The sequence below is a fragment of the Pristis pectinata genome, chromosome 10, assembly GCF_009764475.1.
Source record: "Pristis pectinata isolate sPriPec2 chromosome 10, sPriPec2.1.pri, whole genome shotgun sequence".
Classification (NCBI taxonomy): domain Eukaryota; kingdom Metazoa; phylum Chordata; class Chondrichthyes; order Rhinopristiformes; family Pristidae; genus Pristis; species Pristis pectinata.
This window is the reverse complement of record NC_067414.1, coordinates 35,446,187-35,464,303: the sequence shown is the minus strand read 5'-3', so window position 1 is coordinate 35,464,303 and position 18,117 is coordinate 35,446,187. Positions and strand designations below refer to the sequence as shown.

The window sequence follows — 18,117 nt, the reverse complement described above, 5'->3', positions numbered from 1 at the left end:
GCTAAGTGCAATGTTTATCACTGAGTGATGACTGATTGACATCAGATTGCTTTGGGTCCTCTGTGCAAATAGGGCTCCTATATATGAAGGCACCCAAACATGACGAGTAATGTCCAGTGCCATAGAATGCTTTTCCTGTTTGTTTCGAAATAAGTCCATTCTGCTGTAGGGTTATCCATCTATAATAATTTCTAGTCCACAGACACTGCCTGATCTGCTGCGCATTTCCAGCATTGTCCTTTTGGTTTCCAACCTCAGCAATGGTTCTGACCTTGCATTTCATAGCTTCAACATGTCCCTTTGCTTATTTTCTGTCTCCAACCTCTCTCCAGCTATCCTTATTAATCTATTGACCTGATGCTCTGTAAACATTCTATCCTCATCCTCTCAGAGGTAGTCCCTTTGTTTTCTGTCTATCTCTCCCCCAATCTCTTTCCAATTTAAAGTTTACTTATTTCCTCACTTTCTGATGAAGGATTTTCAACCTGAGATCCTGATGCCTTCTCTTTCCCTGGATGCTGCCTACCCCATTGAGTTTTCTGTTTTTATTTCAGATTTCCAGCATGTGCAGCTTTATTTGATTTTCAAGAAATATTATGTATCTATCTTCACTGTAGAGTACACCAATATGAACCAGAAGCAATGAGAATGTTTAGGGAGTGGGGTATATGGGGTTAGTTGGTGATGGGAAAACCATGGAACTGATGGGAATGAGGAAGAATGAGAGGGGATCTTAGAGAAACATATAAAATTACGAAAGGGAGAGATAAGATAGAGGCAGAAAGGTTGTTTCCACTGGTAGGTGAGACTAGAACTAGGGGACATAGCCTCAAGATTCAGGGGAATAGATTTAGGATGGAGATGAAGAGAAACTGCTTTTCCCAGAGAGTAATGAATCTGTGGAATTCACTGCCCACGGAGGCAGTAAAGGTTACCTCATTAAGTATATTTAAGACACAGTTAGATAGATTTTTGCATAGTAGGGGAATTAAGGGTTATGGGGAAACGGCAGGTAGGTGGATCTGAGTCCATGGCCAGATCAGCCATGATCTTATTGAATAGTGGAGCAGGCTCGACAGGCCAGGTGGCCTACTCCTGCTCACTTGTCTTATGTTCTTATGAAATTAATGGAATTAAAATTACTAAAGAAAAAATACTGTGGAAAATAATGGTGCTAAACGACAACAACTCTCCTAGTTTCAATTATTTACCTTTTAAAAGATGAAGCCCCAGTGATGTATGATCACAATTATGCAAAATACCCAGAGTTGAGAAGGATCCAGTGGATGGGAAGGATCAAAAGCTGGCTTTATTCAAAAAGGGAAGGAGAAAAAAATTGGAGAAATCCAGGGTCCCCATGTAGTGCAATCCCACAGAACCCTAATTCGTTATAGTGCTCTTGATCCTCTCACCCGAAGACTCATGGGTATGCAATGTCCTGTGCTTTAAAATGACACCTGCTCATTGTTGTTGTCGTGCTGAGGTCTTAGTGTGAACTATTTCCCTCTTCACTGCTGTGTCAGGAACATGACATGAATTCCTGCCGGCCAGTGGTGGTCCCACAGCTCAATATGGGAGCTGATTTTGAGCAGGCAGGGGAAAGCAGGGTGGCCACTCAGCTCTGAGATATGGGGTTCAGGGCTGCATCCTGGCCGGTACAATGATTGAAAACCATTGCTGGGGACTGGCAGCACCTGTTCCACATGTTGACAGAATGCCTGGATCTGTATTTCTCATTATTTCCTGTTTGATGAGATAGAAGCTGCTGTCTCGCCCTCTCTTTAATTACCTGCACAGCTCTACCCAGACCAGGGAGTTCTCCAGCATAGCAAGTTCAATGGCCACTGACCACCATTGAGCTTGTTACCAAGGAGGCTAGGGAAGGCAGGTATTCATGTCAGGTCCTCATAGCATCTCTCTATAATGATCTCTTTGAGCTCTGATTCCACTACAGCTCTTCTTCCTGTACACAGCCTAGTTTTAGCATGATGTCAGTTGTTGAAAAAAAAATGCTGGAATCCATTACTAAAGGAAAGATAACAGGACAGTTAGTAGATAATAGTGTGATTTGGTAGAATCATAATAGTTTATGAACAGAACAGTTAGTAGATAATAGCATGATTTGGTAGAATCATAATAGTTTATGAACAGAATATTGAGTTCAATAATGAAATTGAATCTAATAGGGTTTTCTGAGGACGTAACCAAGAAGGTTACCAAATTGAAAGGAAAAAATTGAATGCAGGATATTTGAATTTTCTAAAAACATTCAATAAAGTTGTTACATGGGACCCCATGGGGACGTAGCTAACAGATTAGCATGGGCTGAGGATTTGTTGAAGGGTGAAAGATAGAAGGAAGGATTAAATGAGCAATCTGATTAAATTTTCAGCTTCTGTTGCTGGTGAGATGCTATGAGGCTCAGTGATGGACTCTCAGCTAGTTTTCTGCTTGCATTCATTCATCAGCAATTACTGGTGAATGCCACAGCTATTCTGCTGACTAGTGGCTGTAGAGACTGATGTTAAACTTGCATGATCAGCCACAGTGGCAGTATTTTCAATCTATGTTCATGACTAAGTTAGAGGACAGAGGCAAAACATGCAAATTTGCTGATGACATACAGTTAGGTGGGACTGTAAGCTATAAGGATGACAGGACAAGTTATGTGACTGGGCAAAATAGTGGAGTTTATTGTGGGTAAATAGTAAATTATTCATTTTGCTCAGTAGTATAGAAAAGCAGAATAATTTTAAATGTTGGGAAATAGGAAATGTGCGGAAGGATTTGACTGCATGAAGCAGTTAATATGCTGGTACAGCAAGCAATTAAGAGGGCAAATGGTAAGATGGTCTTTATAAAAAGGGGGTGGAGTGTATAAGGAAATGATGCTGCAATTTACAGAGATTTGGTGAAACTACATCCAGAGTATTTTGTGTAGTATTGGTCTCTGAACCTAGAGATGAATATGCTTGTTTCAGTGGTGAAAAAATGAAGGTTCATTGGATGGATTTCTGGGTGGACTGTGGTATTAGAAGAGATTGAGTATTCAGAAGAATAGGATATGATATTATTGAAAATCTTAGTAAATATTATATCAAGCACAGGGAGCTTGATATAGTATTTACTAAGAGACATTTTATCCTAGCTAGAGAGTCTAGAGCAAGGATTTTAATCTTATATTTTGAACAAAGACTAGGCAAAATGTGACAAAAGGGCTGCATTACCTTGGAGATCAATTCCAATAGACTGTGAATGCTAAATCATTGAGTATGATCAAGGCTGAGTTTGGAGAAGGGAATGGTAGGATACAGATCATGCAAAAAATCTGAAATAAAGCAAAAAATACCAGATATACTCAGAAGTATCTGTAGCAGGAGAAACTGAATTAACGTGGCAGAGGTCTGATGAAAGATCACTGGGCAGCGCAGTGGTGCAGCGGTTCCTGGGTTCAATCCTGACTGTGTGGAGTTTGCACTTCTCCCTATGACCACATGGATTTCCCCTTGGTGTTCCAGTTTCTTTACACATCCAGTGGTAGGCTGGTAAGTTAATTGACCACTGTAAGTTAGAGCCACAGACAGTATGGGCACAGCATGGATACAGGACCTTCAGCCCACCAAGCCTGCGCTGACCATCAATCACCCATTTACACTAATTCCACATTAATCTCCTCCCATTCTCATCAATTCTGCCCAGATTCTACCATGCATTGTGGGTGGAAACTGGATGAAACCCAAATGGTCACAGGGAGAACATGCAAACTCCACACAGACAGCACCTGAGGTTGGGATTGAACTTGGGTCGCTGATGCTATGAGGTAGTGGCTCTACTGGCTGAGCCACTAGTGTGTGTACATGTGTGTGTGTGCATGCGTACATACGTGTGTGTGTGTGTGTGTGTGTGTGTGTGTAGGGGGGGTGGTTATCAGAAGAATGAGGGTAGGGATGGGGGAGGTGGTGGGTATGTATAAGAGGAAATGTTACTGGGAAATAAGTGGAGAATTGTACTGTTGCGGATGCTCTGAGTGCTGGCAAAGACTTGATGAGCCAAATAAGCTTACTTTGGGCCATGAGAACATACCAAATATGAGAAATATCTGAAAGTAGAACAATTCTCCCTTCACAGCGACTCAGGAGAATTTGCATCACTATCTTCCTTAGTTATGTGATTCAGGGATAGTGGTCTTGAAGTCAGGGGTCGATCGATATTAAAATGCTGGACTCCAAGGACAATACCATTGCTGCTGCTACTTCCCAAAGACCAGAAAATATGCAGAAGTACTTTCCAGTTTGCACTTCGAGACAAGACCACTGCACCTTCAAGTTAGAATACGCAACGTGAGTCCAAGGCTAGAAGTCTTACACAAGACTTATACAGTTTTTTCACAAGATGGGAGTGAAACGCTGCAACGTTTTTGACAGAATTCATTTTCGGTGACTGTAATTAGAATGTGTAAACACGCGAAGCAGATGCAAGGGGAGAGCGAACTGTTGCAGAGAGATCTTGCCGCACTCCACTGACGTCTGTAAACTCCTTATGCAAAAGAGGCAAGGTGCCAGCTGAGCTCTCCCATTCCCGGCCCAGTCCCTTCAATTCCCTCCGCAAGAAGCGTCAGGGACAAGTCCAATTAGCTCTCACTCTTCCCAACTCTTCTGGTGACGTGTGAAGAGACAAGAGACAAGACCTTTATCACACACTGAGCTGGAAGGGCTGCAGTTGTGTCAGCTTCCTGCTGGAAACCACTTCTGTCCATCTCCAAATGTCAAACCGATATGAAAGAAGAGAAGAAAATACCAGGCTGACTGAAAGGAAAGAGCTTTTATAAATCCTCACTGGCATCAAACAGGTAAGGAGAGAATTAAGACAATTTGCTTGATTGAATACGAAACATCTTATATTCTGTAATTACAGAGTCTGTCTATAGACCTTTCTATGACATATATCGATAGATATGTTACTGTTTCTGTTAGAACTTTTTTTGTTTATTTTATTCAAATATTTTACTTGCACTGAGTTTTTGGTTATGATTAATAGGTAAATCTGAAATGTTTTTGATCTCATAGTCTATAGCACCGCATAGTCTCTACCGCTCTAGCAAATGATAATCCTCCGTCTACTCACTGACCAACAGGTTGTACAAGTGAAGCAGATACTTGTGCATTGGATAATACTAATGTTTAAAGAAATCTGAATCCTCCACCGAATATCAACAAACCAGTCACATTAAAACATGTGTCATAATCCTCGGTCAGTGAATTCGAGTCATTTCTTTTGTTTTAAAGAATTAACCACAGATTTCAGATTTGCACCGCTGTTATACCATGCAGAATTTCATAGTATTTTGTAAACGTAAATACTGTCCAAAGCCAACCCAGTGTAGGTTAATGTACGGTATCATGCACTGCACGGTGGATCCCATCGGAATAATCTATTCCTTTACGGGAAGGGAGGGAAAAGTTAGTTAGATCTTAGAGCAGGATAAAATGTCGGCACAACATCGTGGGCCGAAGGGCCTGTATTGTGCTGTGATGTTCTATGTTCTAAAAAAACACTGGACTGGAAGAAAATGATCGAGTCACTCAGTTGAGTAAAAGCTTCTGAGTATTAAATAATAGCTACTGCAGCAGAGAATAGATTTATTTTTGCAGACCGCCGAATATCACCTAAGTGCAGTGTCAGGATAGTCAAATTTTAACTGAAATTATAAACCGGGTCCCACCCTCGCCTAATTTTCCTTCTCGGTGGGGTATTGATCAGGGGGTAATAGCAGCCATCGAGCACAATGCAAAGTGGCCGTTCTGATTGAATGAGCCTAGTCTTCAATTTGGGCCTTTCAGTCAGAGAGAACCACACAGCCAGAGCGGAAACCTGTTCTCGTCCAACACTCCAGTTCGTACATTTTTGTTGGAGACACCAGTTGAGAGCAGGCTTTCGAATTCACTTCCCACCCCCTAAGCCAGAACTGGTGTCCCGTGAGACATCTAAGGGTTTAGTTATAACGAGGGGAATGAGAGGTTGGGACCAATTCTGCTATAAAGAAGAGGAAGTTAGCAGAAACGCTTAATGTTAATTTTGGCATTGAATGTTAATGACAAGCAGCGAACTCGATTGAACCGTTCCTTGTACATCTCTGGCGAGTTTCACATTCGAGTTCATTTGCTCTGGCACAGACATGGCCTGGAATTTCCTGGAACTGTGAAACTGGAGAGAGGCAAAGTAAGTTAGGGACACTGTGCACTCCCACCGTCCCTTCGTCTCAGGCAGTCCCTCTTATCGCTCATTTCCCTGCAGTGAATTTATACTCTGCTGGGTAAATGCTTGGAAAGTCAGAGGCAGTGCAGCCAACATCCGATACACAGTCAATTACCGGGGTTCGACACTAGATGGTACAACAGGTTATTTCACATTTCCATGAACACGAAGAAGCTAGACTTGTTATGCAGGTCCTATTTAAGACATGTTTATACCTTAATCTGAATTTATTAGCTGTTCCCATTTTAATCTCAATCAAATCTATTAACAAGAGCTGTGTGAAAGTAGCAGGCAATCTTAATAAAAAAAATTGATCGGGAATTTAAATTTGAAAATTAATCTGGCAAAATGCATTCGGGCAGGAAATGACACCTCAGCGGCCTATGGGTGATGAAGTATGTTGTCTTCCCTCCAGACAAAATCTAAATCGATGTGACGAAGTTGCTTTTCATTGACAAAGTGTAGCCATTTGAAATCCTATTATTTGATTACTCAAAGTTCGAACAAGGCTTTATATTTGTTAAATAATTTTGCCTGGTTACTTTTTCCAGGTTAGACTTTAAAACGCTTCACAGTGACCATATATTTGGCAAAATAATTTAATATAGTTTTTTTTAAATTAAATATGCTGTTAGTTTTATTTTACGTCTATAATACTTCGAACCATACAATTCGCTTAAATATATTGGGGTAACGAGTTATCTTCAGTTATTTAATAAAGCACGGTAAATTAGTCAACTCGTGCTTGTTCCCAGAACGAAAATATCATTCTGCGAACATCTGACAGTCTCGGTGGCAGAATCAACGAAATAAGGAACGCTGCGATGAGAATAAGCTCCGAAGCAAATTCCCGTGTTTTAGTAGCATTGGAGTAAACTGGATACAACGGTTCGCAATTAGAGAGCACCTTTAATGTAGTGAAAAACATTTTTGAGAAGCGAAAATAGAAGGTATATGCTGAGCTAAAGCAGCTATATACGAGTGAGTGAACGTAGAACAGAGAACAGTGCAGCACAGGAACAGGCCCTTCAGCCCAACATGTCTGCGTTGACCAATGATGCCAATTTAAACTGCACTTCTGCCTGCACATGGTTTATATCCCTCCATTCCCTGCCTGTTCATGTGCCTGTCTAAATGCCTCTTAAATGTAGCTATTGTATCTGCTTCCACCACTTCCCCTGGTAGCACTTTCCAGCCACCTACCACTCTCTGTGTAAAAAACTTGTCACATAACTCTCCTTTAAATTTTCCCCCTCTCATCTTACAGTTATGCCTTCTAGTATTTGACACTTATATCCTGGGTAAAAGACTCTGATTATCTACCGTCTCTGTGCCTCTCCTAATTTAACATACTTCTATCAGGTTGCCCATCAGCCTCCAACACTCCAGAAAAAAACAATCCAAGTTTGCCCAACCTCTCCTTATAGCTAATACTCTCTAATCCAGGCAACATTTTAGTGAACCTCCTCTGCACCCTCTCCAAAGCCTCCTAATGCATAGGATTTGAAGGGAGAAATCTTAAAAGGGATAGAATTTGAACAGCATCTGTCAATCGGTGGATGAAGGGGACTGAATAAAGAACTGAAGAGACTCAGTAAGAGACTGAATAAAGAACTGGTAAACTTGGGAACCAAGAGGTGTCAGAGACAGGAAGTGGTGAGAAAATTGATGGGTATAAACACGAAAGAAAACAAGTTAATTGTGAGATGCTGGTGGACTGAGAGCCGATGTGGATTAATAAGAATACAATAATGAGTGAGCAGTGGTTACGGTAACATCTAGTGACACGTTGGAGTTGGCTGAACTCCCTATTTCTAATTAGGCTGCCTATTTTCCACTGGCTCAAGGACTAATACTATTTATTACTTGTTACAGAACAAAGAATCTAAACTATATAAGCAATGAATGGATCCCAAACACTGTGCTGGGCTTGGAATAATGGATCTGAATGGATAAACAAGTCTGGAAACATTGTAAATGATTATCAACTGATCGATGTATTTGAAACCATCCTTCTTCCTTCTTTCATTGGCATTATCTGTTCAACAGGATTGGTTGGAAATATTTTCATCTTATTTACTATCATCAGGTAGAAAATCAAGAATGAAAGCATTTGGAAGGTTAATTGAGTTATTGTTATGGAAACTTGTAAAAAAAATTGAATTAATGAAAGTTAATGTTTAGATCTTATTTTGAGCTTGGTTGTGTTTTTCCTTTACACATAAGCTGAGAGGTGTGCCAGGTCAATACGGAATTCTGTTCTTGCTATTTATCTTTCATTTTACTAACTTATACATTTTCCACTGTAAATGAATACAAAGAGAGTAAAAAGGCAGTAAAACAGGATTTATTGTGAAGGTTGATGAAAAGAAAACCCCATTTCACTCTCAACAAAACCTGCTGGGTATCTGCAGAATTTTGTGTTTTATTTCAGAATAAAATTTATGTTCCACCTTTGCAAAGTAATGAAACACAAAACCAAAGAAATCAGGTGCAGGAGTAGGTCATTTGGCCCTTGAGGCCTGCACCTTCATTCAGCATGATCATGGCTGATCATCCATTTAGTATTGGTATTGGTACTGATTTATTAGTTTCTCATGTACCAAGATTACCAAGATATAGTGAAAAACTTTGTTTGCATGCCATACATAAGTACATCAATGTAGTAAAAGGAAAACAGAATGGAGAATATAGTGTTGCAGTGACAGAGAAAGTGCAGAGCAGGTAAACAAATGTAGTGCAAGGGCCGCGATGACGTAGAATGGGAGATCAAGAATTCACCTTTAGCATATGAGAGGTATGTTCAAGGGTCTGATAACAGTGGGATAGAAGTTGTCCTTGAGTCTAATGCTACATGCTTTCAAACTCTTGAATCTTTTGGCTGACGGGCGAGGGAAAAAGGGAGAATGACCAGGGTGGGAGGAGTCCTTGATTATGCTGTCTGCTTTCCCAAAGCAGCGGGAAGTGTAGACGGAGTCAACAGAGGGAAGGCTGGTTTGCGTGATGGACTGGGCAGTGTTCATAACTCCCTGCAATTTCTTGCGGTCCCGGGCAGAGCAGTTGCCATACCAAGCTGTGATGCATCCGGATAGGATACTTTCTTTGATACATCTGTAAAAATTGGTAAGAGTCATTGGGGACATGCAGAGTTTCCTTAGCCTTCTGAGGAAGTAGAAGCATTGGTGTGCTTTCTTGGCCCGTAGCATCAACATGGCTAGACCAAGACAAATTATTGGCGTTATTTACACGTAGGAACTTGAAGCTCTCTACCATCTCCATCTCAGTACCATTGATACAGATAGAAGTTTGTACTCCACCCCACTTCTTGAAGTCAATGATCAGCTCCTTCATTTTGCTGACATCGAGGGAGAGGTTGTTGTCTTGACACCATGCCACCAGGCTCGCTATCTCTTTCCTGTACCCTCATTGTTGTTTGAGATTTGCCCCCTATAGTGGTGTCGTCTGTAAACTTATGCATTGAGTTACAGCAGAATCTGGCCACACAGTTGTGAGTGTTTAAGGAGTATAGTAAGGGGCTGAGGACACAGCCTTGCGGGGCACCGGTGTTGAGGATAATGGTGGAGGAGGCATTATCGTCTATTCTTACTGATTGCGGTCTGTCAGTCAGGAAGTCAAGAATCCAGTTGCAGAGGAGGGTGCCAGTACCAATACCAATGCCTTGGGGGTCCGTGCCTCCATTCAGCACAATCATGGCTGACCATCCACTTAGTACTCTGTTCCCGCCTTCTCCCCATCAAGAAATATATCTGCCTCCTTCTTGAATATTGGTATTGGTATTGGTTTATTATTGTCACTTGTACCAAGGTACAGAGAAAAGCTTGTCTTACAAACTGTTCGTACAGGTCAATTCATTACACAGTGCAGTTACATTGAGTTAGTACAAAGTGCGTTGATGTAGTACATGTAAAAACAGTAGAGTTAGTGACATAGAGTTTAAATTTAAAAGTGTAGAATGATTATAGTAAAGGTAATGAGTAGATCTGTAGAGAGCAGCTTGCAATGTGTCGCCACGCTCCGGCGCCATCTTGCCATCTTTAATTACATGCACTTCATTGTCTTCTGTGGTAGAGAATTCCACTGGTTCACAACCCTCTGGGTGAAGAAATTTCTCCTCATCTTGGTTTTAAATGACACACCCCAGCTATTACCCCTGGTTCGAGACTATCCAACCACTGGGAACTTCCTCCCTGTATCTTGTCTGGTTTGTCCTGTTAGAATATTATAGGCTTGCATGAGATCCACTCTCATTCTCAATGAAAATAGGCCCAACTTACACAACTTCTGCTCATATGTCAGCCCTGCCATCCCAGGAATCAGTCCAATACCCCTTGGTTAAATTCCCTCCAAGACAAGAACATCCTTCCTCAAATAAGGAGACCCAGTACAGCTGCAGCAAGATGTTCTTGCCTCTGTACTGAATCATCTAGCAATGAAGGCAATGTATCATTTGTCTTTCTAACTAACTGTTTGCTGCATCTGAACACTTGCTTGAGCAATTGTTAGATAAAGACATCTAGGTCTTGTTGCACATCTCTTTCTCCCAATCTATTACATTCAGATAATAATCTGTCTTACTGTTCTTAAAACCAAAGTAGATATCCTCACATCTATCCTTGTTAAACTACATCTGCCAGGCACTTGCTCACTCACGCAATTTGTTTAGTCACATTGGAGCCTTTTTGCATTCTCCTTGCAGCTCAAACTCCCACCTGTCTTTTTGTCGCATGCAAACCTAGAGATGCTACCTTTAGTTGCCTCATCCAAATCGTTGATTGTATATTGTGAATAGCTGGGCCCATGCACTGATCCCTGCAACAGCCCACTAGTCATTGTCTGCCACCTGGAAAAAGGCCCATTTATTCCTCCTGATTTCTGTCTCTCTATATTCTTAGTCCATGCCTGTATATTACCCCCAATCCTATGCGCTTTAATTTTACATACTAACCTCTTATGTGAGGCCTTATCAAGCAGCTTCTGAAATTGTTATTCCATTTCATAGGTCCCAAGTATAATTACCCCTATTTCCAACTTAAAGTGACCTACATTTGTTTTCACTAACCTTTTTTTCTTCATATATTCAGACAAGCTGTTACAGTCAGATTTTTATGTTCTGCACAAACTTACTCTCCTATTCCATTTTCTCCCTCTTAACTCAATCTTTTTGTCCTCCTTTGCTGAATTCTGAACTGCTCTCAATCCGCACACCAGCTGCTTTTTCTGGCCATATTTTATGCCTCCTCTTTGGGTCTAATACCATCCTTAATTCCTTTCATAAACCCTGATGAAGCCCTCTTTCCTGATGTTTTTTAGACTGAGAGGAATAAATAGTTGTTGTAATTCATGTTTACATTGTTTAAATATTATCCACTGCTTATCCACTGTCAACGCATTTCGTAAAATTCCGCAATGTGTCGTGCCCAATTAATGCCTCAAGATCTCTTAGGTTCCCTTATTCAGATTTCAAGCTCTAGTTTCTGAAACTACAACCTTGTTCTCCATTTTAATGAAGAATTTTACCCATGAAACATGCTGAATAAGTCCTTAAGCACACGTCCATTCATCAAAAACAGGGGGAAGAAAAGACCCAAGGGTGTTGAATAACCTAGAGGTTAAATAAGCAATTATCCTTCTGCAGATTAAACACCAGTATGTTATAGTGATGTATTAGACATCTATCATATCTGTTGGGGAGCAATGTATGTGTAGCCTACATTGTTTTACACATGCATTATGAGCAAATGCACAGAAACATCTTGTGTCAGAAAACCTAGTGTAAGTTATGAACTCCCTGTGCAAAGGTGTCATATTTCATTATCTTTCCCTTTTTAGTGCAATGAACAAAAATTTATGTCAATCTTAGCTAATGCATGATTCTGCCTATTAGCAAAATGAGAAATAGTTTCCACATTTCATAAAGAAGTGAAATCTTTGAGTTACAAGCAAAATATCCATAACCAACCTAAGATTTGACCTGGACATGAATCCTATGTTTAAACAGCTTTACTACCAATGTAGTTGCATCAGCAACAACTGCGTGCAGCCACCTCTGAATTTTGCATTCTTCCAATTCCAGCTTCATTTGCCTCCTCATTTCCTTCACCGTAACACTGGTGTTCATAGTTATCACCATTCAAAGCCTAAGCAGTGGAAATCCTTGCCTTTTCAGCTCCTCGTTCTCCATATGACCTTTCTTAAAACCCGATCACTTGAGAACATTTTTAATCATCTCCTAACATTTCCCACTGAGGCTTAGTCAATTTTTATTTGATTCCCCTTCCCTGAAGTACCTTGGAAAAATTCCTGTTTTCCGAGATTAAAGACACATTTAAACGCTCTCAGCAGCTGGCGCTGGAGCAGCCAAGGAGTTGTAAAATATTTTTCATAAATTGACAAAACTGGAGCTAGAAGGTAATCAGTTGCATTAGTGATTATATAGATCCTTGTCAGATTGTTTTGAATCTTAAACTCCCCCCCTCCCCCTTCACATAACAAAGTAAATGCGCACTTCCATAAAAGCAGCCAGAGCTGGATTGACATAAGTAAGGAGAAATACATAATATAATGGATTTCAGTAATTTCTTCTTCACTTGTCTGCTCAATATTACACATCCAGCTTGCATCTGGAAATCTTCCTTTCTCAATCTTTTTGTTAAATTTCAAATCAATACACATAACAATAGCAATTATACACATGGTGCGAAAAGATCAGGATTTCAATAATAACAGTTGACATATACAAACACAGGGAGTGAAATATATAATCTGAACCTCCCAACTTCTTACTAAATGAACATGATACAAAAGAATTTGAAAAGAAATTTGATTATATGAAAAGAGAACCCCAAAAATAAAAAAAAGGAAAAAAATAAAGAAAAAAAATAATAATAATAAACAAACGCAAACCAAAAACTTCAAAATAAAAGCTGGACTGTTATTTCTTCAATTGAAAAGACGTTATTATGTCGTTAGCTCTGCTCCTCTATATTCACAAGATCACAAGACAAGGGAGCAGAAGTAGGCCATTCGGCCCATTGAGTCTGCTCCAAGGAAAAGGGAAAAAAGAAAAGATGAGAAATGGGGGGGGGGGAGGAAAAAAAACTATTCTAATCCCAATTTCCAGCCTTATACCCATATCCCTTGATACCCCGACTATTTAGATATCTATCTATGTCTTCCTTAAATGCCCCCGATGATCTGGCCTCCACTGCTGTACCTGGCAAGGAATTCCACAAATTAACCACCCTCTGGCTAAAGAAGGTTACTGAAAGGGATTCAAAAAAGTCTACTTACATCATCTGGAAATACTGAATAAATGGGCTCCAAATTTCCTCAAATTTAAGCGAAGGATCAACAATATCAGTCCTCATTTTTTCTAAGTTTAAACATGTTATAGTTTGAGAAAACCATTGAAATGTGGTAGGAGGTATAGGATCCTTCCATTTGAATAGAATGGATCCCTTGGCCATTAATGTAACAAATGCAATCATGTGACAGGCTGAAGCGGATAGATGGCCGGAATCCATCATTGGTAACCCAAAAATTGCAGTAATAGGATGAGGTCGTAAATCAATATTCAATACAATTGAAATAATATTAAAAATGTTTTTCCAATATTTTTCCAAAAGAGGGCAGGACCAAAACATATGTGTCAGGGAAGCCACCTCCGAATTACATATGTCACATATAGGATTTATATGGTTATAAAAATGGGCTAACTTATCCTTAGACAAATGGGTCCTGTGAACCACATTAAACTGTATCAAAGAATGTCTAGCACACATTGAAATTGTATTGACTAATTGGAGAATTTTCTTCCATGTCTCTATAGGTAAAAGTATCTGAAGTTCTCTGAAGCTCTCTTTCCCATTCATTCATGAGTCAGTGCATGAGTCAGCGCAAGGATTTTCATTAGCTTCTATTTTAGGAGCTTCGCTCCCCTTTGCACTTACTAAATTGAGTAAACAAATGATTACCCCAATAACTAAACATACAATATGTATATGGTTTCAATTTTGTAAATTTTTTGGATTGAATAAATCCATTTCATCAAGTCCTATCCAATCCAAATTTTTCTTTCAACCATCCAGAATTGATTTAGCTTTTTCTTTATGGAAAATGAAGGGAATAACATGCTTTCGTGATCTATTCATTGATAATTGTCTTTTGTCTTTTGTCTTTTGAACAGTTGTCTAATAAATACAATTTGCCTAGATCATATTTTTTTCGATATTTACAGATTAGAAATTTTTTAAAAGATATTTTACCTACTTTTCTGATACCACATAAAATTGAAATTACAGAAAAACTTTTAGGTTTTAATCCTTATCAGAAGGGCTTGATAGCAATAATTTATGATCTGATTATGAAAATACGTCTAGAGACACTTGCATCTGGAAATCAGTTATTGACGATAGGTGTCAGAATGATGGTAGGTATCGGGTAAAGTGGCTTCATAACTGATTTTCCTCTCCCACCAAAATGTTCCGCTGGTTAATGGCTCAAAAGTTAAAACAAATTTCCTGGTATGGAACCACTCCTAGAGGGATCAATAAAACAAAAACTCAGGTATGGCCAGTACCTAAATGGTTGGAAATTCATCCAGTGTATATATCCAACATTCCAGTGCACATTGTTGGCCACCCACCAAAAGCATCATCCTAAAGTTACCACCTCTTACTTTGCATTTAAAATTTAGTGGCACTATTGCAGTTAATTAACTCTTGGTATTGGTGATTGATATCCAAGTAAACATCAGACAAAATATAACTGATTAACTGAATATATACTGTAGTAAAAATTTCTGTGTGATATTATAGCCCCATTATTTTAACTAAACAAAAATACCTCTGCTAAGAAAAAGCAATGAAACAGGTACAATACAATGCTGATTGAATTTGGATTTATTTCAGGTCTGTGAGGAGGACTATTCCAGATATTTATATTTGTAATTTGGCAGTGGCAGATTTGGTTCATGTTATTGGAATGCCATTCCTAATCCATCAGTGGGCACGAAAAGGAGAGTGGGTGCTTGGCAGTACTGTCTGCACTATTATCACATCACTAGACAGCTGCAACCAGTTTGCTTGTTGTGCAATTATGACAGCAATGAGCTTGGACAGGTAAGCACGAGCACAACATTGTTAATTTAACAAATGTTAAAAATGATTTAAAGAAGCAACTCACCTTCATGTATATTTATCCCTGTTTAAGCTCAGTTGTACGCAATTGTATGCTGAGAACTCGGTTACTTTGGATTCCTGGAGACTTTTCAAGATGGGATGTGCATCACTTGGAAGAGTGAAAAACCCACTCTTCAATTTATAACCATCCTGGAAAATTATCTCCAGTGTTCCTATTATTTGAACCAACTGATCAATTAAGACAGAAATATTCAACACAGGTCAGGCAGCATCTGTGAATTCAGAAACAGAATTACCATTTCAGGTTGATAAGCTGGAGATCAGTGACTTGAAATGTCAGTTCTTTTTCTCTCTACAGATTTCACTTGACCTGCTAGGTAGCTTAAGCATTTTATGTTTTATTTTAGATATCCAGCATCTTTAGTATTCTGAATTTTATCAGTTAAGATAGTAACCATCAGGATAAAACTATACAAAATTAGTTCCTCAGCAGTTTGTCTTTTTGCTACAATACTAGTTTATATCTTTAGTGAGTTATGGTAATGAACATCCTAAGTTACACAAAATGAGAGGTATAAGAAAAGTTGGTTTAATTCAGAATTCCTGATTCAAAATACAATGGTTCGGTTTTCATTGATGCCACTACTTCCTGTTTATTGCCAAATATAAATTTTACCATTTTACCTGTTTATTTTACCAAATATAAACTTTACCTGCTTATAATTCACCATGGAAGAGGTACATCTGATTTGCTGAGGGGGAGGGGGAGAAGGGATAGATTCATCTCTATATTACGGTCACTTGGGGCACAAAACAGAATAAAATAGATCATTCAAGCCTATCACCTCAAATTGGGTGCAAAAACTTGCGTCATAATAAATCTACAGTTATATTCCCATTCTCCACTAAAGCCATCAGGATCTCAGTTCATCAGTTATAAATTAAGTTAGGGGGGTTGTGATTAACTTTCCAACCTATTCCTCCAAATCTCAAGCCCTCTGCTAATAATTATTATCATGATATAAATGTTAGTGTGAGATGCAGAAAGATAATCTCGAGGCGGATAAAATGAAGTCATTTTGCATGCTGCCACTGGCAATTGGTTTTATTTTACCAATATATTGATCAGGTTAGTGTTCAGCAGAGTACTTCAATTCACTTAATCCCCATAAAGCGACAGGATCATTGAATGTTACAGTATAGGAGGACAGAATTTGGCCCCCTGGTGCTAGTGAGGCCTTTTAAATGAGCTATCCAATTAATTCTACACCCTTAGCTCTGCAATCTTTACCATTTCAAACATATATTCAATTCCCTTTGAAAGTTATCAATGAACCTGCTTCTCCTACTCTTTTCCTTCTATATAATAAGAACTCACTCTATAAAAAAGTTCCTCTTATCACCCTTTGTGTTCTTTCACCAAGATTTTCATCCTGCGCCTCCCTGCCTATGGAACTAGTTTCTCCCTGCCTACTCTATGGTAAGCCTGCTTCATTCGAATAATGCCATTAAATCTTTGGTTAACATACATTGGGAGAAATAATCTGAGCTTCATTTCTCTCCCCACTTAATTGAGATCCCTCATCACTGGCACTATTGTCTTAAATCTTCTCTGAAGTCATCACGTTCCTTTCACCCTTCCTTTGTAGGTGTCTGCATCTGCATGTGTGCATTTTTGTGCGGAGGGATGGGGAGCCTCCAATAAATGTGAGTTATCAACTCCAGTATGCATATGTGTGTACTTTCATTGCCAAAACCCTGTCCACTACAAAAGTGGCAGATTTAAATTTGTGCATACTCCCTGCTAATTAGTATTTTATAAAGATAACTTCCTTGTTTTTGTATTCTTTGCTTCTATTAATAGTCAAGTCTCCCCTACACTTACCCTCTATCTTATTTTTTCTAACCAATTTCAAAGGTTAGTATATGTGAATCCTGTGATCTATCTGTTCTTGCACTCTCTCTAAAATTGTCATTTAGCCTGCATTGTCTTTCTCATTCTTCTTTACAAAATGTATCAGTTTGCAATTTGCATTAATTGAGTCTGCTAGACTGCCCATTTCATGTGTCTTTGTTTCTTTCCAAATCCTGCCACTTTTGAAAACCAAAATACTTCAAAAACTGAAAATCTGAAAGACTCCGCAGATCAGGCAACTATTCTGGTTTCCGAAAGATCATTGACCTGAAACATTAACCTGTTTCTCTCTCCACAGATGCTGTATGACCTGCTGAGTCTTTCTAGCACTTTATGTTTATATTCATTACTATCCCCCTTGCCGAACACTATATTTGTAACTTTTATGCTTATTCCCCTGTCCAATGATTCACCCTCAACATCCTTTCATCTAATTACCCCTAAGATCCTCAAACCCAGTTTTGTCTGATGGACTAGTTGAAAAATCTCTTCCACTTTCACAATGCTTAACCTTTCGCACGATCATGTACCCAAATATGTGTTCAATCACTTCATCATCTTCACTTTTGATACCCTTGACAGTATAAATCCTTACACTCTAATCTAATTTGTTAAACATATTGAATGGCCCCCAACTTCTCTCCTTTATTGGCAAGAAGAAAAAACTTGCAGATGCCTGGTGCACAACTGATTTATGCGACTATTGTCAAATCAAGCTGGACCACATTAAGAAAGTGCAAATAAAACATATAATAAATGGCTAGATATTGAGAAGTGTAGAGAAAC

The 18,117-nt window shown here is 39.2% G+C and overlaps 1 protein-coding gene across 2 annotated transcripts in view; it reads left to right on the top strand.

Moving 5' to 3' along the window:
- Positions 1 to 4,599: 4,599 nt before the first annotated feature.
- Positions 4,600 to 18,117, top strand: part of mchr2a (melanin concentrating hormone receptor 2a) — a 36,448-nt gene continuing 22,930 nt past the window's right edge. Inside the window, exons 1-3 of one of the 2 annotated variants that reach the window (XM_052025120.1) lie at positions 4,600 to 4,849; positions 8,131 to 8,344; positions 15,186 to 15,395. In XM_052025120.1, the coding sequence (XP_051881080.1) occupies positions 8,157 to 8,344; positions 15,186 to 15,395 (398 nt within the window). In that variant the 5' untranslated portion in view covers positions 4,600 to 4,849; positions 8,131 to 8,156. Of the gene's footprint in view, positions 4,850 to 6,084; positions 6,220 to 8,130; positions 8,345 to 15,185; positions 15,396 to 18,117 lie in introns of those variants that run through there. The other variant, XM_052025121.1, reaches the window with a different exon arrangement.